Source organism: Lagenorhynchus albirostris, chromosome 7, assembly GCF_949774975.1.
Source record: "Lagenorhynchus albirostris chromosome 7, mLagAlb1.1, whole genome shotgun sequence".
NCBI classification, from domain to species: Eukaryota; Metazoa; Chordata; class Mammalia; order Artiodactyla; family Delphinidae; genus Lagenorhynchus; species Lagenorhynchus albirostris.
In genome coordinates, this window is record NC_083101.1 from 33,480,902 (window position 1) to 33,505,380 (window position 24,479).

Here is a 24,479-nt window from a genome sequence, read left to right on the forward strand (position 1 = left end):
AAAATAAATAAAAATTAAAATCTGAATTTTTGATTTCACTCCCCCAAAATCAGAAGGTCTGGTGACTCTGGACCAGCATTCTGGCATAGCATGTTTGGAGCTGAGCAGCAAGTGCCATCTTTAGGTGAGGCATATAGTCACCAGTTTGCCATAGTCCCCACCACTCCCTAGTACCTTCCACACAAGCTGCTTCACACATTGGCTAGTCGGTGTGAACACTGGAGTTTGCAGCTCTCTGCTTTCCAAGCACATAGATGTTAGTCATTCTGTGTGTCAGCAGACGCATAGTTATGTTTAACATCTCAGGCTGATTCCATACCCCCTTACTCTCTCCTGTTTTACTTTGTCTATATGAATATCTCAGCTATTTCTTCACCCTAGAAATGAAGTAATATTGCAAATAAATAATGCAAAATATAAATAAAGAAGTATTTGAATAGTCTGATTTGGAGACAGCATAATGTACTTAACTAATCTGATTTGGAGATAGTATGAAACTCCAGAGACTTGGATGCTTGTCTTAATTCTTCCAGGAAATTCCTGGGCAACTTCAGTAAGCCCGTTCCCTGTCTGGCCTCCTTATGCCTCTGTGTCAAGTGTGGAGTGGGACTGGGAGATCTCCAAGGCCCCAGGGGGCACTCTAGTTTTTAATGAAGGTAAAACCTACTCCTTTTGTGTGTTGATGGAGAAAATCACCTTGCCCATTTGAGCCACTTCCCAGGACAACCCCTCTGAACTGGCCCTTCCTGTGGCCGCCAGCACACCCACCCTCTGCTTTCTCTTTGCTGGCAGGTGAGGAACGACCTGACCGGGGTTCTGTATGGTGAGGACATCGAGATTTCAGACACTGAGAGCTTCTCCAATGATCCCTGCACCAGTGTCAAAAAGCTTAAGGTAGGTGCAGCTGGCCACAGTCCAGAGGACAGACTGACCGCATGCTCCTGGGGTTCCCCAAATCCCCTGACTTTGAAGGAGTCTCGAATTCAGGCTGTTTCACTTCATCCTTGGCATCTGACATATGAGGAGAAGCTCTCAGAAGCTGGCTTCCCTTGGCTGTCCCCAGTGCTGGTTGTCCAGCACTGGCCAGAGGTCTGATTGCCAGGTGTACAGCCATGTGGAGCTTGCTGGGTGATTCTGTATCTCTCAACCCAGCCTGAGAGGCAACCAGGGCGCAATTATTATCATGTCTGTTGTGAAGAGGCTCAGAGAGAGTAACTCTCTTGCCCAAACCCACAGCAAGGAAGTACTGTTGTTGGAACTGAAAGCTCAGGCTCCTGACCCCCTCCAGTGACACTCACTCCAGGAACAGAAGGGTCAACTAGATGTTTGCCCAGTTGTAAGTAGTTCCTAACTGTCATCTGTCCATTCATTTCCCAAACACCGTGTTTGTGCCAGACACTCTCCTGGGCTCCCAGACACCGTCAGGCCTGCCAGTGTCCACAGGTCACTCAGAGCTGGTACGGAAGGCAGATACCTCTCAGGGGAACCAGGAACCGAGGGGCTGGGGAACAACGGGAGGAAGTGACTCATCCCTCCCCGGGGAGGATTCAGACAAGCCTCCACCACGCCATGGAGGATGGGCAGGAATGAGACCTGCACGGTGAATATCAGAGGGCAGGACAGCCATGCTCACTGTGCACTTGGGGTCAGCAGGAATTCCTGGAGGCTGGAGTATCCGGGCGGGGCCGTGGGAAAGATGCTGAGGCCGAAAACAGAATTTGGAGCCAGTTTCCATGAGCCTTGGATGTTGAGCTAAGAAGTTTGGTCTTTTATCCTGAGGGCAGTGGGGAGCTGCTGGGGGATTATAAGAAGGTACAGACATAGTTAGAGCTGTCACCTTACTCTTCCATTCATCATGCCCACATTGAAAGTCTCCTGAGGCCCCAGATGCCAACTGCTGACATGTCCCTTCTCTCTTGGGCTGGTCCCAGGTTATACCAATCAGAGCAGGTGGCAGTTTAGAGCTCATGGAGCCCTCAGTTCACATATGGGGAGACTGAGACCCAGAGATGGGGAGCAAGGGAGCAGAGCACCAGTTGTTTGTCACCTGCTCAGGAGCAGATACCACATCTGCATTGACATTTCAGCCCTGGGAGCCTCTGCAGTTGAGGAAACCGTAGCTAGAGAGGGCCTGCTAGCAGCCTAGGTGTCTGGGGCTGGATCTGCCCAGCTCTTCCCCCACAGACGATTTGCTCTGAGGGTGGAGTCGGGCTGTGCAGAGGCCCAGAGGATCCAGAGGAGTGGAGTGCCTACTCTGCAGGGACTAATTGGGGTGGGGCTGGGGTGGACGGGGCTCTGGTGCTGCACTGACATTCTCCTGCCACACGCAGTGTCTCCCCAGGGTGGGCACTGGAAATAGCTTCCTGCACCTCAGAGACCCGGCGGAATTCTGTGGGCTTTAAAATTTAAAGAGCCTTTATGTGTGGAGCAGATGCATTAGTTGAAAGTCTACAAGAAACTGGGGATGGATGGAACTGGGTGCTCTGCTCATCAGCCAACCAATTCCAACCGAAGCAGGAGTGATATGAACGCTGATGAAAACAGCAGCCGGCCTTTCCAGTGCATTGAGCAAGGGCCAGGCCCCCCTGCAGAGCCCTTGACCTTCACTTGCCCATTCAACCCTCCCCAGAGCCCTGGGACAGAGAGAATTTTTGTATCCCCGTTTCACATATGGGGAGCTTGAGCCTCAACGAGGTTAAGAACTCCCCCCTAGTCACCCAGCTGGAAAGTGGTGCGTTGGAATTCAAACTCAGATCTGGGCAATGCCATGGTCCAGCTTCTCCACCACCCCACACAGCTGCGGTTCTGAGAAAGGATTCCAGCATCACATAAGCCCGGGAGAGCAGAGCCAAGGACAGCATGCTCAGGCTGTTGGCAAAGGATCCCCTCTGTGTGGAGTGCTCTTCCCCCAGAACCTGCATGGCTCCTTTTTGCATCTTCTTCTAGTCTTTTCTCAGTTGTCCCCGTTTCCCAGAGGCTTTATTTAAAATTTAAATCCCTTCCCCTTGCACTCCCACCCCGCCTTTCTGCTAATTTTCTCCATTTCACTGATGGACATCTGTATCAGTTTCCTGGGGCTGCCATTACAAAGCACCACAAACTAGGTGGCTTAAAACAACAGAAGTTTATTCTTTCACATCTTGAGGCCAGAAGTCCAAGGTCAAGATGTCAGCAAGGCTATGCTCTCTAGCAGCCTTGGGGACTCTTCCGTACCTTTCTGTAAGCTTCCAGTATCACTGGCAATCCTTGATGTTCCTTGGCTTGTGGCTGTATAACTCCAGTCTTTGCCTTCACTGACATTTCCCCCTTTTCTCTTAACATCATCTTATTAGGACACTAGTCATGTGGGATTAAGAGCCTGCCCTACTCCAATATGACCGTATCTTAACTAATTTCATCTACAACAACCCTGTTTTCAAATGAAGTCACATTCTGAGGTATTAGGAGTTAGGATTTCTACATATCTTTGGGAGATACAGATCAACCCATGGTAATATCTGACCTCCTATTCATTTTACCCAGTTGTTTTGTCATCTGTCTCCTCCCACTAGGATGTAAGCTCTAGGAGGCAGCAGTTTCTGTCTGTCTTGGTCACTGTTTTATTCCCCAGCACCTGGAACCAAACCTAACTTGCTCAACACATTTGCTGAGTGTGTGTAAACAAAATACCAAGTCTGGACAGACAAAGCTAACAGAGAACACAAGGCTAAAATACTCAGGAACAAAGAAAAGTAACTTCTGGAAAGCTTAGAGAAAAAGCAGATCTCTGATTTGCTGTGGGATAAGATAGAGAAGGAAGTACAGAGGACAAGGAAGAAAACTAAATAGCAACTAGCAGAATTAAAATCTGCATTGGAGGTAGTAGAGAGCAGAGTTAATGCCAAGGAAACTAAAACTCTTGAATTGCTTTGCCAGAATTCAGAGGAAATGGTCAAAGAGATCAGTCTAATGAGAGGAAAGAGAAGTTATGGACACTGGAGTAGGGAGATCCTAAGGGAAAACTGGGACGAATGAAACAGAATCAAAATCAAAACCAAAACAGGAATCTCAGTATCAACAAGCACAACTACCACCCAGATCTTGGTTTCTAATACCATTCTCCATGAAAAGGAACCAGGGCTCCTTGGAGAAATGCCTGACTCTAGGACTGGGACAGGAAACATACAAGATGATCCTGGAGCATCTTGTAGTGCCAGAAAGTTAAGGACGTGCTCAGACCACATCAACAACACACACTGATGGAGGTGTGTCAGAAGAGTACAGCAGCCAACTGAAAGAGCCACTGAAAGAGCTCCCAATGGCCAAAGCTGGGACATTTGAGCAATAAAATAAAAGTGGTATTGGATTATAACCCAAAGTATAAAACAGATACCCATGATTGAGTAAGTAAATGAGAGAGAATAGACAAATCTCCTATGCCAAAGGATTCCAAATAATTTATGTAGATATTTCAGGCCCAAGGAGGTAGAGCAGAGCTACCCACTTGTTAAGTGACTTCCTTCCAAAGAGCACAGGATGAAAAGGGGGGAAAAGAAGAGTAACTTTAGAGTGGAAGAATCTGACAACTACCTCAACCAGGTGACCAAGGTCAGCATCAACAGTGATAAGTCATGTTGATAGTATGTACATTTGATATGATGTGGTGAGAAGGGCACTTTACCTCTGTGTTCTTCCGCCCCAAAACCTATAACTCCAGTCTAACCATGAGAAAAACATTAGGTAAATTGTAGTTGCAGGCCATCCTGCAAAATACCTGACCAATGCTCCTCAAAACTGTCTAGGTCTTCAAAACTAAGGAATGTCTAAGCCAAAAGTAGCCTACAGATACATGACAATGATATATAATGTGGTATCCTGAATGGGACCCAGGAATAGAAAAAGGACACTAGAGAAAAGAACTAAGGGTATCTGAATAAAGTATGAGCTTTAGTTAATAATGAATTGATATTGATTCATTATTTATAACAAATGTACTATATAAACGTAAGATGTTAATAATAGGGGAAACTGGGAGAGGACATATGGGAACTCTATATACTCTCTTTGTGATTTTTCCATAAATCTAAAACTATTCTCAAATAAGAAGTTTACTTAAAAAAAAAATAGGTGACAAACTTAAGTGGGCTCAAGAGAGATCTACTAGATTGGACCATACAAAATTGCCGATATTCAACCATTTTGAAATTACAAAGTCAACAGTTTCATAAGGAAATGCTCAGACTGTATGTGCAGTCTAGCTGGCCTTTCTGCATTCTAGCAGAATTGGTGAATAGAGAGTAATACCCAGACACATTTTGTCAGAAGTTTTGAAATAGAAACAGAAAGGGGAAAATCTACAAGTATCTAGCCCAGAAAAAAACAAATTTCCCACAAAGGTGCAAAACCAGGCCACCTCGACTCCCTTGCAGCATTCAATCCCAGAGATGATGGAGCAGCTGGGAGACATTCTCCGACGTGTGAGACTCACATGATGTACTACTAGCCAGTGCCCTTCTTGAAGTTAATCTTTGAAGTCCTTTATCAGCCTGCCGAGAACGATAGCAAACTTTATAGCTGAGGTCATGACAGAAGCAGGTGAGCAGGGATCACAAAAGCCCGTGGAGGGAGAGCTAAGTAGTCGTTATAAAAAGTTGTTATAAAAGTGTATGCAGATACAGAAATTCATTTTGAAAGCAAACGTGCATATACATGCAATGCAAATAGATACTGTAATAACAGTAATTGAAATATAAAAACCCAAATTCCATTAACAGAGCCAAAGAAGTGAGTAAAGAAAAAATTGAGTGCTAAACTCCTGGTCTTAAGTAGGAAAGGGACTCAAAAGAGACTATTTTGCTTATGAGTTTCATAATTAGAAAAATATAAGTTAAAAAAGGCTTTGAATAACTTAACAGTAAATATGCTATAATACAAACAGAGCCTGAAGCTCCTGAAACATGGAAGATAAAAGCAAAGAAAATCTAGTCCACATATCAAAAAACAGAAAGCAAATATGAAAACCAGAAAGTATAAACTAAAACTGCAGACCAAATATAGTCATTCTGACCATAAATTCAAATAGGTCAAACTCCCTATGAAGAGGCAAAGACTTTCAGATTGTGTTTTGAAGAACTAACTGTAGTTATATTTACAACACAGTGACACAGAAAGGTCAAAGGTAAAAGTCAGGCAAAAGTATACCAAGCAAACCAAACTGCAGCAAGGATCCAGTGTTCACATTACAATAAAGAGAATTCAAGGTACAGGTGTTAAACAAGATTAAGGAAGTCGTTTTCTATAGATAAGGGTACAATTCTCCCTGAGAATAGCACACTCTTGGACCATTATTGCTATAAATTACATCTCACTGAAATATATAAAGAAAATCCTGTTAAAATACAAAGGAGAATTCACACAAACACAATAGTATTAGGAGCCACAGCGTCTGTCTCGCAGTCTTGGACAGATCAGCCAGGCAAAAATAAGCAAGAACATAGAGGAACTGAATAATGGAATTAATCAGGCTGATTTAGCAGATATGTATCAAAGTTTGTCTAAAAGAAAGTCAGGAATAAAACCATCTCTGTGTGATGAAGACCCCAGGCCTTTAAGCTCACTCTGGTCCTGTTTCAGTCAGGGGCCTTTAATGTTAACTGTTGCCAGTCTGGGCTGGGAGGCCATCCTTCCAAGAGCCCTGGGTATTCCCATGGTGCCCACACTGAAGCACCAGGCTTTATGGGGGTGAGCGCCAGGCTCGAGACGTGCGCCTCTGTTCATTTTGAAACCACAGAATGCATTCCAGGCCTTAGTAGAGCATAGGTTCTTCTGTCTAGGCATAGAAAGAATTCAACAAGAGGCAGAATGACAGGTAAGGAAAGAGTTTATTAGTATAGAGCGCTGTGAGAGATACAAACAGGAAGGCAAGGGAGTGCCATGCTGAGAACTTAGTGGCCAAGGTTTTATAATCAAAGGAAAAGTGGGGAGGTGAACAAGGCCCCCATCTTCCTCGTTCTTGAGTAGACGTCAAGCTTCCATCATCACGTTCCTCCTCCACGTCAGGTAAGGGAGTTTTCTTGTCGTACATGGTCAAACTGGGACTGTCGTGGTGCTATGAAAATGAGCAAAAAGGCGGTAAAATATACTAAACTATGGTAGATTATCTCAGGTTTCAGTATAATGTCATCTTTTCCCTATATATATATATATTTAACATTTTTATTGGAGTATAATTGCTTTACAATGGTGTGTTACTTTCTGCTTTATAACAAAGTGAATCAGCTATACATATACATACATCCCCATATCTCCTCCCTCTTGCGTCTCCCTCCCACCCCCACAATCCCACCCCTCTAGGTGGTTGCAAAGCACCGAGCTGATCTCCCTGTGCTATGTGACTACTTCCCATTAGCTATCAGTTTTACATTTGGCAGTGTATATATGTCCATGCCACTCTCTCACTTCATCCCAGCTCCCCGTGTCCTCAAGTCCATTTTCTACCTCTGCGTCTTTATTCCTGTCCTGCTCCTAGGTTCTTCAGAACCATTTTTTTTTTTTAGATTCCATATATATGTGTTAGCCTACAGTATTCGTTTTTCCCTTTCTGACTTACTTCACTCTGTATGACAGTCTCTAGGTCCATCCACCTCACTACAAATAACTCAATTTCATTTCTTTTTATGGCTGAGTAATATTCCATTGTATATATGTGCCACATCTTCTTTATCCATTCATCTCTTGATGGACACTTAGGTTGCTTCCATGTCCTGGCTATTGTAAATAGTGCTGAAGTGAACATTGTGGTACATGTCTCTTTTTGAATTATGATTTTCTCAGGATATATGCCCAGTAGTGGGATTGCTGGGTCGTATGGTAGTTCTATTTTTAGGTTTTTAAGGAACCTCCATACAGTTCTCCATAGTGGCTGTATCAATTTACATTCCCACCAACAGTGCAAGAGGGTTCCCTTTTCTCCACACCCTCTCCAGCATTTATTGTTTGTAGATTTTTTGATGATGGCCATTTTGACTGGTGTGAGGTGATACCTCATTGTAATTTTGATTTGTATTTCTCTAATGATTAGTGATGTTGAGCATCCTTTCATGTGTTTGTTGGCAGTCTGTTTATCTTCTTTGGAGAAATGTCTGTTTAGGTCTTCTGCCCATTTTTGGACTGGGTTGTTTGTTTTTTTCATATTGAGCTGCATGAGCTGCTTGTAAATTTTGGAGATTAATCCTTTGTCAGTTACTTTATTTGCAAATATTTTCTCCCATTCTGAGGGTTGTCTTTTTGTCTTGTTTATGTTTTCCTGTGCTGTGCAAAAGCTTTTAAGTTTCATTAGGTGCCATACGTTTATTTTTGTTATTATTTCCATTTCTCTAGAAGGTGGATCAAAAAGGATATTGTTGTGATTTATGTCATAGAGTGTTCTGCCTATGTTTTCCTCCAAGAGTTTTATAGTGTCTGGCCTTACATTTAGGTCTTTAACCCATTTTGAGTTTATTTTTGTGTATGGTGTTAGGGAGTGTTCTAATTTCATTCTTTTACTTGTAGCTGTCCAGTTTTCCCAGCACGACTTATTGAACAGGCTGTCTTTTCTCCATTTTATATTCTTGCCTCCTTTATCAAAAATAAGGTGACCATATGTGCATGGGTTTATCTCTGGGCTTTCTATCCTGTTCCATAGATCTATATTTCTGTTTTTGTGCCAGTACCATACTGTCTTGATTACTGTAGCTTTGTAGTATAGTCTGAAGTCCAGGAGCCTGATTCCTCCAGCTCCATTTTTCTTTGACAAGATTGCTTTGGCTATTCGGGGTCTTTTATGTTTCCATACAAATTGTGAAATTTTTTATTCTAGTTCTGAGAAAAATGCCATTGGTAGTTTCATAGGGATTGCATTGAATCTGTAGATTGCTTTGGGTAGCAGAGTCATTTTCACAATGTTGATTCTTCTAATCCAAGAACATGGTATATCTCTCCATCTGTTTGTATCATCTTTAATTTCTTTCATCAGTGTCTTATACTTTTCTGCATACAGGTCTTTTGTCTCCTTAGGTAGGTTTATTCCTAGGTATTTTATTCTTTTTGTTGCAGTGCTAAATGGGAGTGTTTCCTTAATTTCTCATTCAGATTTTTCATCATTAGTGTATAGGAATGCAAGAGATTTCTGTGCATTAATTTTGTATCCTGCTACTTTGCCAAATTCATTGATTAGCTTTAGTAGTTTTCTGGTAGCATCTTTAGGATTCTCTATGTATAGAATCATGTCATCTGCAAACAGTGACAACTTTACTTCTTCTTTTCTGATTTGGATTCCTTTTATTTCTTTTTCTTCTCTGATTGCTGTGGCTAAAACTTCCAAAACTATGTTGAGTAAGAGTGGTGAGAGTGGACAACTTTGTCTTGTTCCTGATTTTAGAGGAAATGGTTTCAGTTTTTCACCGTTGAGAAAGATTTTGGCTCTGGGTTGGTCATATATAGCCTTTACTATGTTGAGGTAAGTTCCCTCTATGCCTACTTTCTGGAGGGTTTTTATCATAAATGGGTATTGAATTTTGTTGAAAGCCTTTTCTGTATCTATTGAGATGATCATATTGTTTTTCTCCTTTAATTTGTTGATGTGGTGTATCGCATTGATTGATTTGCATATATTGAAGAATCCTTGGATTCCTCAGATAAACCACACTTAGTCATGGTGTGTGATCCTTTTAATGTGCTGTTGGATTCTGTTTGCTAGTATTTTGTTGAGGATTTTTGCATCTATGTTCATCAGTGATATTGGCCTGTAGTTTTCTTTCTTTGTGATCTTTGTATGGTTTTGTATGAGGGTGATGGTGGCCTCATAGAATGAGTTTGGGAGTGTTCCTTGCTCTGCTATATTTTGGAAGAGTTTGAGAAGGATGGGTGCTAGCTCTTCTCTAAATGTTTGATAGAATTCATCTGTGAAGCCATCTAGTCCTGGGCTTTTGTTTGTTGGAAGATTTTTAATCACAGTTTCAATTTCAGTGCTTATGATTGGTCTGTTTATATTTTCTATTTCTTCCTGGTTCAGTCTCAGAAGGTTGTGCTTTTTAAGAATTTGTCCATTTCTTCCAGGTTGTCCATTTTTTTGGCATATAGTTGCTTGTAGTAATCTCTCACGATCCTTTGTATTTCTGCAGTGTCAGTTGTTACTTTTCCTTTTTCATTTCTAATTCTAATTCTATTAGAATTAGAATTCTAATTTCTAATTTTCATTGTCATTTCTAATTTTCATTGTCATTTGTTTCTAGGTATTTTTTTATTTCCTCTTTGATTTCTTCAGTGGTCTCTTGGTTATTTAGTAGTGTGTTGTTTAGCCTCCATGTGTTTGTACTTTTTACAGATTTTTTTCTGTAACTGATATCTAGCCTCATAGGGTTGTGGTTGCAAAAGATACGTGATACGATTTCAATTTTCTTAAATTTACCAAGGCTTGATTTGTGTCCCAAGATATGATCTATCCTGGAGAATGTTCTGTGAGCACTTGAGAAGAGGGTGTATTCTGTTGGTTTTGGATGGAATGTCCTATAAATATCAATTAAGTCCATCTTATTTGATGTATCATTTAAAGCTTGTGTTTCCTTATTTATTTTCATTTTGGATGATCTGCCCATTGGTGAAAGTGGGTTGTTAAAGTCCCCTACTGTGATTGTGTTACTGTCGATTTCCTCTTTTATGGCTGTTAGCATTTGCCTTATGTATTAGGTGCTCCTATGTTGGGTGCATAAATATTTACAATTGTTATTTTCTTCTTGGATTGATCCCTTGATCATTATGTAGTGTCCTTCTTTGTCTCTTGTAATTGTCTTTATTTTAAAGTCTATTTTGTCTGATATGAGAATTGCTACTCCAGCATTGTTTTGATTTCATTTCCATAGAATATCATTTTCCATCTCCTCACTTTTAGTCTGTATGTGTCCCTAGGTCTGAAGTGGGTCTCTTGTAGGCAGCCTAAATACAGGTCATGTTTTTGTATCCATTCCGCCAGTCTATGTCTTTTGGTTGGAGCATTTAATCCATTTACATTTAAGGTAGTTATTGATATGTATGTTCCTGTTACCATTTTCTTAATTGTTTTGGGCTTGTTATTGTTGGTCTTTTCCTTCTCCTGTGTTTCCTGCCTAGAGAAGTTCCTTTAGCATTTGTAAAGCTGGTTTGGTGGTGCTGAATTCTCTTAGCTTTTGCTTGTCTGTAAAGGTTTTAATTTCTCCGTTGAATCTGAATGAGATCCTTGCTGGGTAGAGTAATCTTGGTTGTAGATTTTTCCCCTTCATCAGTTTAATTATGGCCTGCCACTCCCTTCTGGCTTGCAAAGTTTCTGCTGAAAGATCAGCTGTTCACCTTATGGGGATTCCCTTGTATGTTGTTTGTTGTTTTTCCCTTTCTGCTTTTAATATTTTTTCTTTGTATTTAATTTTTGATAGTTTGATTAATATGTGTCTTGGCGTGTTTCTCCTTGTTTTATCCTGTAGGGACTCTCTGTGCTTCCTGGACTTGACTATTTCCTTTCCCATATTAGGGAAGTTTTCAAGTATAATGTCTTCAAATATTTTCTCAGTCCCTTTCTTTTTCTCTTCTCCTTCTGGGACCCCTATAATTCTAATGTTGGTGCGTTTAATGTTGTCCCAGACGTCTCTGAAACTGTCCTCAATTCTTTTCATTCTTTTTTCTTTATTCAGCTCTGCGGTAGTTATTTCCACTATTTTATCTTCCAGGTCACTTATCTGTTCTTCTGCCTCAGTTATTCTGCTATTGATTCCTTCTAGAGAATTTTTAATTTCATTTATTGTGTTGTTCATCATTGTTTGTTTGCTCTTTAGTTCTTCTAGGTCCTTGTTAAACGTTTCTTATATTTTCTCCATGCTATTTACACAATTTTGGATCATCTTTACTATCATTACTCTGAATTCTTTTTCAGGTAGACTGCCTATTTCCTCTTCATTTGTTTGGTCTTGTGGATTTTTGTCTTGCTCCTTCATCTGCTGTGTGTTTCTCTGTCTTCTCATTTTGCTTAACTTACTGTGTTTGGGGTCTCCTTTTCGCTGGCTGCAGGTTCGTAGTTCCCTTTGTTTTTGGTGTCTGCCCCCAGTGGCTAAGGTTGGTTCAGTGGGTTGTGTAGGCTTTCTAGTATAGGGGACTGGTGCCTGTGTTCTAGTGGTTGAGGCTGGATCTTGTCTTTCTGGTGGGCAGGACCACGTGCGGTGGTGTGTTTTGGGGTGTCTGTGACCTTATTATGATTTAGGCAGCCTCTCTGCTACTGGGTGGTGTTGTGTTCCTGTCTTGCTAGTTGTTTGGCATGGGGTGTCCGGCACTGTAGCTTGCTGGTCGTTGAGTGGAGCTGGGTCTTGGCATTGAGATGGAGATCTCTGGGAGAGCTTTTGCCATTTGATATTATGTGGAGCCGGGAGGTCTCTGGTGGACCAGTGTCCTGAGCTCGGCTCTCCCACCTCAGAGGCACATGCCTGACACCCGTCTGGAGCACCCAGACCCTGTTAGCCACATGGCTGTGCCAAGCCAGACTCTGGTCCAACATTGCCTATATTTTTGTTTTTAGTGTGCACAGAGGAGCATGTCCTAGGAGTCATTAACTTACTGACCTCCCTGGGCAGGATGTGGGTCTCATTCCACCATTGTTTTATTGTTTTGGGGCATGTCTCATGCTTCTGTTGCATGGTTTTGTTGCTAGGCAAGCCTGCTTCCTTGAGTGATTATTCACTTACAGGGGTCTCCCATACTTTTTTCTTTTACTTATGATCCCTTAGTGGGATTAACTATTTAATCATTTGCTTTGTCCCTTTACTCTGTCCCTGTCAATTTCAGTTGCTTTATTGGCCTTCTGTGGAGCAGCCCCCAAGCCATCATTCAGGATTCAGACTCCAGGAAAATCTCCCTATTTTATAAGTCAGCTGATTAGCAACCTTAATTCCATCTGCAATGTTAATTCCCCCTTGCTATGTCACATAGCATATTCACAGGTTCCAGGGATTAGAACATGGACATCTTTGGGGAGCCATTATTCTATTACAGGAAGACCACAAAGATAGGTCTTGAGGGGAACTGTTCCCCACTTTGCTTCATGAGAAAGTCCTAGTGGGAATTACCTGCCCCCCCACGGACCAGGAATCCAGCCTGACTGCCTGAACCTGAGGTTCATACCAGCACCCCAAGGGGATGAAAAGCTACAGGATAGATGTAGTGCATCTTCCCAGCAGGCCTGTTTTGCTCAGAGACATGGGAAGAAAAAGCATTATTTTTATCTTAAGATAAACATAGATATGTTATTGGAAGGCTAAATATACATGAATTTTCAAGATAAAATAATAAACTTTAAAGAAATGCCATGCTTTGCCAGTGGGCTGCTATGGGCTGTACCGTTTTTCACTCCCGTCCTTAAGAGTATATGTCTCCTGCTTCTCCGCTTTTAGGGACACTTCTGGAGAAGAAAAAAAAAAGTCTAAGAAAGACTAATTTTAGCTAAATAAAAGAGGATACTCATTCTGGGTGTGGAATCAGTCTGTCAGAGCCAAGAGGGACTTTGGAAAACATCTTTACTAACCCTCTCAGGCTTACCCCAAGTCTCACGACCAAAGTGGAGGAGTCGGAGCAGGCCTGGGCTTCTCACCACTTCACCAGTGCCCACTGCTCCAGGTCAGGGGCACCTCCCAGCCTGCATCATGGCCGGCCTCTAATAGCTCAGCCACCTTTGGGCTCATTGCACCTTACCCCTTTCTACAACGTTGAACATGGTTTCATTTGATTTTTCAGCAGCCCAGTGGGGTAGTGGGGTAGTGTGCGTCTGTAGGAAACCAGGAAGCTATTAGACGTAGGCTGAGACAGATGCAGAGATGGCAGGAGGTCAGTGTCAGGGTCAACCTTGATCTTCTAGCAGGACCCCACACTGCTGTCACAGGGAAGCAAGATGGGTTGCCTTCTGCTTTCCTGCTCTTTTAAATGCACATCAGCTGTCTTAATGTCTCAGGGTTACACTTGCTGCTCAGGTCCTTTGACTTCAAAATCCATAGGACTTTTCTCCATGAGTCATTGCTGCAGACTCGGTACTGAGCCCCAGCAGCCCAGGCCTGGTGGGGTTGGCCTTCTCAGCGTGGGAGGTAATATATAGGAGTGAGTGGTCAAATGCTTGGGCTCTGGGGCCAGACCCACATTGGGTCGAGGCCAAAGTCACCACTTCTTATCCCTGTGACCTGGTGTCTTAGGTTGAACTCCCTAGAAACAGAGCCTGGGATTCTTGTGAAAGAGATTTATTGAGAGTGGGCTCAGGAGAAGGGGAGAGAAGCAGGATAAGGCAAGAGGGGAGCTAGGCCAGAATGCCTTTTGGCTGGAGATGGGTTTAACCTGGCCTCACCGTATCTCTGGAGCACAGTCTGCACCACAGAGCTGGTCCCACCTTTCAGCAAGGGGGCTGGAGTTTTCTACCCATGTGAGTCAGTCACTGGCTGCTATGGGATGTGGGGCACAACATGGCCTTCTAGGGCCAGGAAGCTCCCCTTGGCTGAGGGAAGTTCTCCAGAGAAGGGAGGGAGCTGGTGGCAGCCCACCATCGCTGCAGCTGGGTTGGGTGCACTAGCCCCGAGGAGGGGATCCAGCAGGACCAACAGTGTCTGCTGTGCCTAGGAAAGTTGCTTAAGTCTTTGGGCCTCAGTTTGCTCATGAAACTATCCAGAGTGGGCATAATTATAGCACGTACCTCCTAGGGCAGTGGCTAGAAAGAGCTCAGGAGCTGTCATTTATTTTGACTCTGCTAGGATCCCGTGTAAAGTGGGGGTTTATACAGTAGTGCTTTGAATTGAGTCATCCTTCTTAAGTGTCATTTTTTATATGTGAGATTTTAGCTCCCTTTAAGGGCCCCAGAGACAAAGAGGTCCTAGACAACAGATGAGAGGGGCCAGGGAAGAGGAAGGGAAATCCACCCAGGGTTTGGACTGAGTACCCCTCCCCAGGCTTCCTGCCCCATGGCTGTTCCCTTCCATTTTTGCCCCCCATGGGTGTGGCCTGTTGAGGGTGTGAACGTAGGTCTCTGCTACCATCCATTACCTTAGATCTAGCCCTCTAAGAAGAAGCTGTCATTTGTCTGATCTCGGGACATCTACTTTCACTCCAGGCGGCCCCCTGCAGAGCCAAGAGTCCATGGCAGGGATTTTTGAGACCCTGCCCTCTGCCACGTTCCAGCTCTAACATCACAGCACCATTCTGCACTGTCATCCTTAGAGATGGTCATGGCTGTCCTCCCCTACCCCTGGCAGTCCTTCAACTGCCCCAAAGCCCTTTCAGCCATAGAGGAGAGTGCACTGATACCCCTGGTAGGGAGGTAGGCGGGCTTGGCCAGAAGCAGGGTCCACTGCCAACACAAAATCTCTTTCCTCTCTCTGGATTTTAAGGAAAACATACAAGTTATGCAACATTGAAAAGTGTGATTCTGGAACTTTTGTGAGAGTGTGGGTGTGTTAAAAACTTTTAAGATTCCCCCGATCCAAAATGTTTCCCTTCACCCCTGAATCTTCCAATAAATTGCTACTCCAGAAAGAAGAGCTAGGCATATCTGCACTTTTCATACTCTCAGGAGAACTCCTCTGCCCTGGGAGTACACATATCCCATTTTGAGAAGCACCTTCAACTCTTTATGCTGCTCTCAAGGGCCCCCTGAGGATCCCAGTCCAGTCGTATTTCCCATTATCCTCTCCCTACCCTGGGATCCAGGCTCCACCTGCACTGAGTGCTGGCTCGTCCTCTTTTCTCCCAGGCTTTGCAGCATCTTGCCCTTCTTACTCACTGTCTAGAGTCAGAGTGGGTGTGAATAGCTTCCTGCATCAGGCATAACCTGGCCCCGGATAGGCTCTTTCTCCAGGACCCTCTAATGGTCAGGGGACACCAAGGCAAGATTGCTGGTTTTGGGGTGCTGTGCTGGATTTGGGAAAGATTTTTGCCTCTCTGGGAAGGGGTTAACAAGATCAGCGATCCCTTGGGCCCCCATCCAGTCCTAAAAGTTTGGGAGCATAGAACCAAGTAGTCAATGCAACTTGGTTGTCATGGCAACAGAGACACTAAATGGTCCACAAGTGGCAGAGCTGTTTATTTATCTGTTAGCAGGTGGTCAGGTGGTCAACCATGAAGATGCGAGTCCCTCGGTCCATTCAAGAAATGAACGTGGTGAACCCAACCAGTACCTAGGCCCTAGGCTAGCAGGATATTAGTGCAGTTGATGATAATAACCAGCAGATATTGAATAGCCAATGTGGGCCAGGCATTGTGCTTGTGCTTCACACAGCATTCATTCACTTAATCACACATTTAATACCTATTTATTGATATATGTGTCATGCCTTGTTCTGGGAGCTGGAGACCCAGAGATGGATCAAGTTATCCTCAGTCCAATAGGGAAAACAAACAAGTAGATTCAGGCCATGATAGAGGGAAGCACAGAGTGCTCTGGGCCCACAGAGGAGCAAATGACCACCAAGCCTAATGGGACAGAGATGGTTTCTCAGAGTAGGAATGCCTGAGCTAAGGCAGGAAGGGGGAGTAGCAGCTCTCCAGGCAGAGCGTGTAGGGTGGGAGGGAATGGCATTCTGGATGAATGAACTTGTAGAAAGAAAGAAAGGGGACAGAGTGAGAAAGTGAATGAATGAAGGAGTGAATGAATGAAGGAGTGAATGGCAGACCATTTAAGAGAACTGCAGGTAGTTCATTCTCCCTGCTGTGGAGGAGTAGCAAAAAATGTGATTGGAGAAATGAGCAGGAGTGAGTTGGTAAAAAATTTGGAATGTTCCAAGGAGCTTAGAGTTTGATCTGTAAAGCTCCAGGAGCCATGGAAAGATTTTATATAATCAAATTTCAATCTTGGAATGATCCCCTTGTGTGCTTTCTGGAGACTGGGTGGATGGAGCAGGACTAAAGGCAGGGATCCAGCTGGGAGGCTGTAGTGGTTCACCACGTAGGGAGTGATGGTGGCTAAACCCAGGGCAATGGGGCTGGAGACATGGGGGCGATTCAGGAAGCTAGTGAGCAGACAGAACCAACAGGCCATGGTTATGGCTAAGATGAGGAGAGGAGTGAATCTAGAATGGCTCCCAAGTTTATGATCTTAGGGAGTAGGAGGTTGACAACTCTGTTCTAGAGATGGACAATACAGGAGGAGGAAGTAGGCATGTTGGGAATGATGATGAGTTCAACTTGGGGCATGTTGAGAGAATCCAAGTGGAGGTGTCCAGGGGGCAACTGGAGAAAAGTCTGGGCTGGGGAGAGAGACTTGGGAGTCCACAATGCTCAGAGGGGAGTTGTGGCTGGGGTCATGAATGAGATTGCCCAGGGAGAGTGATGAGGGCAGAACTGTATGGAACACCAGCCTTAGGGATGGGCAGAAAGACGAGGAGCTGATTGAGAGTCTGAGCAAGAATGACCAGGAGGCAGGAGGGAGCCAGGAGAGAGCACCATGGAAGCCAGTGGGTGGGTTTCATTACCATGAATCCTACAACCACTGGGTCAGGCAGGGAATATTATCCCCATTTCAGAGATGAGGAGATTGAGGCTCCAGGACATTAAGACCCAGGGTCATGTAGCTGGTCAGTGCCGGAGCTGGGATGTGAACCCAGGTCTCTCTGACTCCAAAATCCAATAAGCTGTTTCTACTATACCGTGTTTAGCAACACGGGGCTTGGCACAAAGTAGATGCTCCATAAATGTTTGCTGGATGGATGGACGGATGGATGGATATGGATGGATGGATATGGGTAGGTGAATACTGTTAGCAGCAAAAAATGCTATAAAAAATTCAACAAACAAGCAGAAAGACCCTGGAGTGTGCCCGGGAGTAAGGCCACAGAACAGAAGCAGCTTAGAACTTTCTATAGCATTGCAGCCATGGTGATGACAAAGGCTTGCCTTCCTTCAACTGCTCTGTTAATGATCTTTTAAAGTCCTTTCAGAGGAAAATTTTTTTTCTTCTTTCCATTCTTGCTTGCAAACGAAGGGTGATTTTAGAATCCAAGTCTTTTTTATTTTGCTAAAGTACATGATGAGTAAAATGGCCTCCCAGTCAGCACTTTCCAATTTTGAAAGATGCTAAAAACTGATCTTTAAAGGGATGTTTCTCTTCTTTATGCATCAAAGAGCCTTGAGGCTTGCTGGAAAGGACGGGGTAAATGGCAGCAAGGTAACATCACCTGCAGGGCTGAGTGTCAGTGCGGAGGGCAGGACTGGGATGGAGCAAGCGTGTGGGCCGGGGCCTGGCTGGTTTCCTGGAGGCTACCTGTACATCCTCCTTCTGCCTGTTCTATATGGGGGCAGGGCAGGGTCCCTTCCCCTAGAAAGCAACCGAGAACCCCTTACCCTGACCCAGGAGGGAGCCTCAAGCAGACACTCAGTAAATGTTTGTTGAATGAATACATGAGTGATAGGACCCATGGTACAATATATACCTGTTAACCATATTGAGATATTAAGATAATAAGTAACCATTTATAGAGCTTTTGAATATAGATTTTCCTTTGAAATAAAGGGAGAAGAATAGGTTGGGAGAAGGTTATAAGACACTAATTCTAGCTGGGTGTTTACTCTGTGCCAGGAACTATGTTAAGCACTCTATGAGGATTATCTCGTTTAGTCCTCTCAGCAGCCCTCTAAGTACTGCCATTATCTGCATTTTGCAGATGAGGAAATTGAGGCTAAGATGGGAAAAGGAGCCACTTGAGGCCACCCAAGTGGAGCTGAGATTTGAACAAAGCTGAGAACTCAAAGAGACTCTGAAACTTCTTAATTGGGAAGCTCTGTGGACTCGAGAAAGGTGGAAAAGTCTAGAATACTAGAGGGGGAGGGGGTGTTGGCTGGGAACTTGTTTCCACTGCCAACTCCCCTGGGGACCTTAGAAGTTACTTTCTCTCCTCTGGCCTCAGTTTCCCTATGTGTAGAGTGAGGACGGAGAGCTGAGACACTGTCTCAGTGCCCGGAGCGTTTGCCTGCCCGTGTTGGAGGAGAGCAGGGGAGACAATGAGGCTCCTCAGAGCCTTTAGCCTCCAGCCCCAGGGTTTACCCATGAGACCACGCAGGGCCAACAGCAGTAGCTGAGGGAAAGCTGGGCCCAGAGAGAGCCATAGATCCAGGCTCGGCTGGGCTGGGGGGTGAGGTTTTGCCCTGCCCACCCCCTCAGGCAGAGCTCTTGCTGGGGAGCCTGGGGCATGTGAATGATCCCTGCCCGCTGCCTCGAGCCCTCTGGGCTGTGCCGATCACACGCTCACCTTCACATCATGTCCTTCTGTCCACAGGGCAACGACGTGCGGATCATCCTTGGCCAGTTTGACCAGAATATGGCAGCAAAAGTGTTCTGTTGTGTAAGTAACACTTTGGTTGTGTCATGGATGTCTTTGGGGAGGTTCACGAAGCGTTTTCTTGCACTCAGTGTCACTGCCTGGTCCTTGAGTGGACCGGAGTCTGGGGTGTTGGAAGCAGAAGTGTTATTCTCACTGCTCTTTCATCTTTCCGGGGAGCTAAAACCCCAGGACTCAGAACAGTGCAGTTGTAGGAGGAACCAGGAACCTCAGTTTACCAAACCCACTGTCTTACCATTGCTTCAGCGCTGCCAGCTAGTTTTAAGTCTCCTCCACCCAGCCTTGCTTAATGGAGCAGTGCTGTGTGCACCACACAGAGGGAGACACCAGATTCCAGGGCGAGACCGGGAGGCCTCAGACCCCTTCCTGCCCTGTAAGCAGGGCTCAGAGACTCAGGTTTAGTACAGACCATCAACTGTTCAGTATCTACCACTGAATCCTTTTAATTGTCTGGTGTGTGATAGGTGACAAAGTATATTCTTAAACCTTATCTCACTTAATCTTTCCAATAACCATGTGAAGCTACTATTGTTACCCTTGCTTTATTGTACCCTACTATTGTACCCTTGTTACAGATAAGGAGCTAGAAGCCTAGAGAGGTGGAGAAGCTTGTCCAAGGGTTGTTTTATGGCAGAACCAGGGCTCCATCCCCATTCACCTGATTCCCAATCAAATCCTCTTTTCTCCACATGATATTCTTTTCTTTTTTTTTTGTGGTACGTGGGCCTCTCACTGTTGTGGCCTCTCCCATTGCAGAGCACAGGCTCCGGACGCGCAGGTTCAGTGGCCATGGCTCACAGGCCTAGCCACTCCGCGGCATGTGGGATCTTCCCGGACCGGGGCACGAACCTGTGTCCGCTGCATCAGCAGGTGGACTCTCAACCACTGCGCCACCAGGGAAGCCCTCTCCACATGATATTCTAACCTGAGCATATGTAAGAGTTCTAACATAGGGACTATGTCTTTCCATTCTGATGCCCTGGCTCACCCTCCTCCACCTCAGGGTCAGGAGAGAAATCAACAGAATGAGAGCCTAGTTACATGAATTGTCTACCCAATAAGCTCCTCCTCTTAGACTGAGGTTATTCTAGGTGCGGTCTCTAGTGATGGGCCACAGGCCTCTGTTTTCTTTGACCTTTTTTCAGTAACTTGGATGAGATTATAAAAATAGGCTTATAGGAATTTTAGAAGTTGTGAAATATGTTGGAAGATAGCCAGGGTGCAAAGAACCTTAACAAGCTGGAATGTTTAATTGAATCCAGGAAGACTAAATCTAATAGTCCTAATATAAGGTTATATTAGAAGAAATTGGGCTGCCTGTGTCCAAGATGATAGAGGTATAGCTGAGGAGTACTGTGCGTTTAGAACAAAAGAGACTTTGGAGTCTCAGTTGACCTCAAGGTTACCGTGAGTAACCAGTGTGAGCACAGCTTCCAGGGAGCCGAGGTGACCTCAGGCTGCACGTCCACAACTAGGGCGGGTCGTCCCTCTGCTCTCTGCTGGAGAGACCCCACCTGGGGTATCCTGCTCAGCTCCTGGTGCCCCATTTCAGGAGAGATGCAGAAACTGAAAAGAGGCCAGGAGTAAGGAGAGAGCAGTGACCGGAAACCATAGTCACCCAGGGATATTTCCTCATGAAGGCCTAGGAGCAAAGTGGGAACCGCCTGATCACCTTTCAAAATAGCAGGGAGGAAGGAGAAGCTACAGGCTGACATTTCAGGGGACGCTGCGTGAAGCTTAGTGCTCAGGAGTCAGTCTGCTTGGGCTTGAACTACTGGTCTGCAGCTTAGTAACTGAATTTGGGCTTGTTGACACTTTCTGAACCTCAGTTTTCTCATCTGTAAAGTGAGGATAATAATAACACCTGTCTCATAGGATTGTTGTGGAGCTTAAATGAGCAAAAACACCTTGCATAGTGGCTGACGTACAGTGAGCCCTCAGCAAATGTCAGCAACCTTTTTTTATTTGTTTATGTAAGGTCTCTGAGGATGGAATGGACCACCATTGGGCTGACGAATTTACTAACTGATGGACTTTCCTAGATTGTGTTAAGCATCCTGTGTCTCAGTTAAGGGTAATTAAGGAGTATTTCCATATGAAAATCTAAGGAGGAACATGAGAAAAATTGAAAAAAAAATGGAGCAAATTGATTTAATACATTTTATTTCAAAAGTCATAATACTTTGTATGTTACCATCTAAGGTCCAGAAATGGCCCATTTAGAAAAGGAAAATAATGCTCCAATTAGAAGACATAACTTTTTAGAGAAGAAGCTGGGTTTTTTGGGTTTTTTTTTTTTTAAAAAAAACCAAATTTGTTTATTTATTGATTTTTGGCTGTGTTGGGTCTTCGTTTCTGTGCGAGGGCTTTCTCTAGTTGTGGCAAGCCGGGGCCACTCTTCATCGTGGTGCGCCGGCCTCTCACTATCGCGGCGTCTCTTGTTGCGGAGCACAGGCTCCAGACGCGCAGGCTCAGTAGTTGTGGCTCACGGGCCTAGTTGCTCCGCGGCATGTGGGATCCTCCCAGACCAGGGCTCGAACCCGTGTCCCCTGCATTAGCAGGCAGATTCTCAACCACTGCGCCACCAGGGAAGCCCCCTACATATCCCCAAGACCTTGCAAACAGCTGGCACATGGTGGGTGATTGTCGATCAATTGAGGAAAAGTAAATTAATAAAAATGATCTGTGAAGTTGCCACACTGAGCACTGGCCATCTCCTGTTTGCACAAAATGCAGACAGACCTCCTATTTTTTTCATTTGTTTTTAGTATTTATTTATTTATTTATCTTGGCTTCACTGGGTCTTAGTTGCAGCACGCAGGATCTTTTAGTTGCAGCAGGAGGGATCTTCTTTTAGTTGCAGCCTGCAGGCTCTTAGTTGTGGCATGTGGACTTCTTAGGTGCGGCATGCATCCGGGATCTAGTTCCCCAACCAGCAATCGAACCTGGGCCCCCTGCATTGGTAGCACAGAGTCTTACCCACTGGACCACCAGGGAAGTCCCCTCCTGTTCTGATTTGAGCCAAACCCTAAGCTGAGGCGTGGCTGTGATTTCCCTCCATGCTGTGCACTGTGGTTATTTTCTGAGTGGCATTTCCAGCAGCATGGTTTCTATTTCAGAACAGACGGCATGGCTGTCTTCCTCTTGACCCAAAGCCCCAGGCTGCTTGCCTTCTACACAGCACGGGACATCATCCCACCTCCTCATCCCACTTTCTTCTTCCTCTTGGACTTTGGGTATCTTCAGATGGACTTTTTCTTAGAGTCTTTGCTGGCTGCCTTATTCACTGAGTGGTTTCTCAGAAGTTTTTGGTTGGGGGTTTATTCCGTGTGTCAGACCGTCAGATGGATCTGCCTGTCAGGACTGTCAGTCTTATCTGGTTAGGAAGGAGTTCTTCTGGCAGGCCTGGAAGGTCCTGAGGAGAGTCTTCTCAGTGTCCTCACACTGAATCAAAACTCTGGCGTGTGATGGAGGGAGGGGCTGCTCAGAGCAGAGACCCTGGGAGAGAACTTCTCCACCCATGTCAGGGTCAGAGCACAATGGGATGGAGACAACCGCATCTTTGCCATCCAAATGCTGCAGTGCAAACTTTGCAGCATGTTGCTGCATGTTCTTTTTGTTTTTGGTTTTGGTTTTTTCGCAGTACGTGGGCCTCTCACTGTTGTGGCCTCTCCCGTTGCGGAGCACAGGCTCCGGACGCGCAGGCTCAGCGGCCATGGCTCACGGGCCCAGCCGCTCCGCGTCATGTGGGATCTTCCCAGACTGGGGCATGAACCCACGTCCCCTGCATCAGCAGGCAGACTCTCAGCCACTGCGCCACCAGGGAAGCCCCTGCATGTTCTTGAGATTGGACCTGCCACCCAAGGGGAGAGTAGTCTCTAGCAAATGCAAGGACTATTTATAGCCCTGTGGCAAAATGTTCATTTCAGTTCCAGCAAAGGACGAGCATGGCCTGTCGCTTTTGTCTTCTCCTCCCTCCTTGGTGGTCTATTCTAAATTCTCAAGCACTCTGACCTGGGTTCTGGTTTTAGTTCTGCCAGCTGTGTGACCTCAAGCAGGCCACTTTACAACTCCAGCCCCCGGCTGCCTCACCTCTAAAATAGAAGCGACAACCCCTGTCTTATTTGCCTCATAGGATTGTCGAGAGGCTTAAACAAGGCCCCCGAAGGGTGACTGTGATCCCAACTGTTAACTGCTTTACTGATGTGAGGATTTATTACTATTATGGTTATGAAATGCCTATAAAAGGGAAATATCCTTCTTGCCTGAGGAAGTGAGGAGGCAAAAGGAAACAATAAAAAGAGGAAATTGGATTTTTAAATTACATCATGGCTACCTGTCTGCAGCTAATGAGAACAAAGTCGTTCATGGGACTGAAGAACATGAGCTCAAGACTGCCCATCATCACCTGGTAGGGCCCATTTGGTGGCCACAGGTCCTGAGACCATATTCCTACTAGAGACAAAAACAATGAAAACCAAGGTGACCAAGTAAACTGAAAATGTGTTCAGTCAGTCACTCTACAACCATTTATTGGTTGCCCTCTGTACACCAGGCACTGTGCTAAGCACTGGGGATCCTGGAAAGAGCAGACACCACCCTCCAGGAACTCCCTATTTGGCAAAGGAGACAGACAAAGATACCAGCAGCTTCTTACGGCTCACATGTCCAACAATCTCAGCCCTTCTGAACGTGGGAATACCAGAATGGAGGCCCAGAGGCCTCTCTGCAGTTGCTTTAGACACTGTATGCTATATTTAAGCCCAGTCTACCTCCCTTGTAGGAGAGCCTTTTAGACCCTCACTCGAAGCCTGTGCTGTGTACTTTTTCGGCACATATGTTTAACACTCCCTGCTTTCCATAGCAGTTTAAAAGCAGCAAATTCAGAGTAAGGAGAGGGATTTAATGACAGTGAAAGTGACAGCCTAGACCTGACAACTAGAAAGGAGACAAAGCCATCAAAAGTAGATCAGAGGGCTTCCCTGGTGGCACAGTGTTTGAGAGTCCGCCTGCTGATGCAGAGGACATGGGTTCATGCCCCGGTCCGGGAAGATCCCACATGCCGCGGAGCGGCTGGGCCCGTGAGCCATGGCCGCTGAGCCTGTGCGTCCGGAGCCTGTGCTCTGCAACGGGAGAGGCCAC

The 24,479-nt window shown here is 45.1% G+C and overlaps 1 protein-coding gene and 1 non-coding gene across 2 annotated transcripts in view; one reads left to right on the forward strand and one right to left on the reverse strand.

The window, feature by feature from the left end:
* Positions 1–24,479, forward strand: part of GABBR2 (gamma-aminobutyric acid type B receptor subunit 2) — a 365,190-nt gene that overhangs the window by 177,088 nt on the left and 163,623 nt on the right. The window contains exons 4-5 of the mRNA XM_060154769.1: positions 793–894; positions 19,275–19,340. Coding sequence (XP_060010752.1) covers positions 793–894; positions 19,275–19,340 — 168 coding nt within the window. The remainder of the gene's footprint in view (positions 1–792; positions 895–19,274; positions 19,341–24,479) is intronic.
* TRNAG-ACC (transfer RNA glycine (anticodon ACC)) lies at positions 22,262–22,334 on the reverse strand. Its single transcript has one exon. It is a non-coding gene; the product is annotated as a tRNA-Gly (tRNA).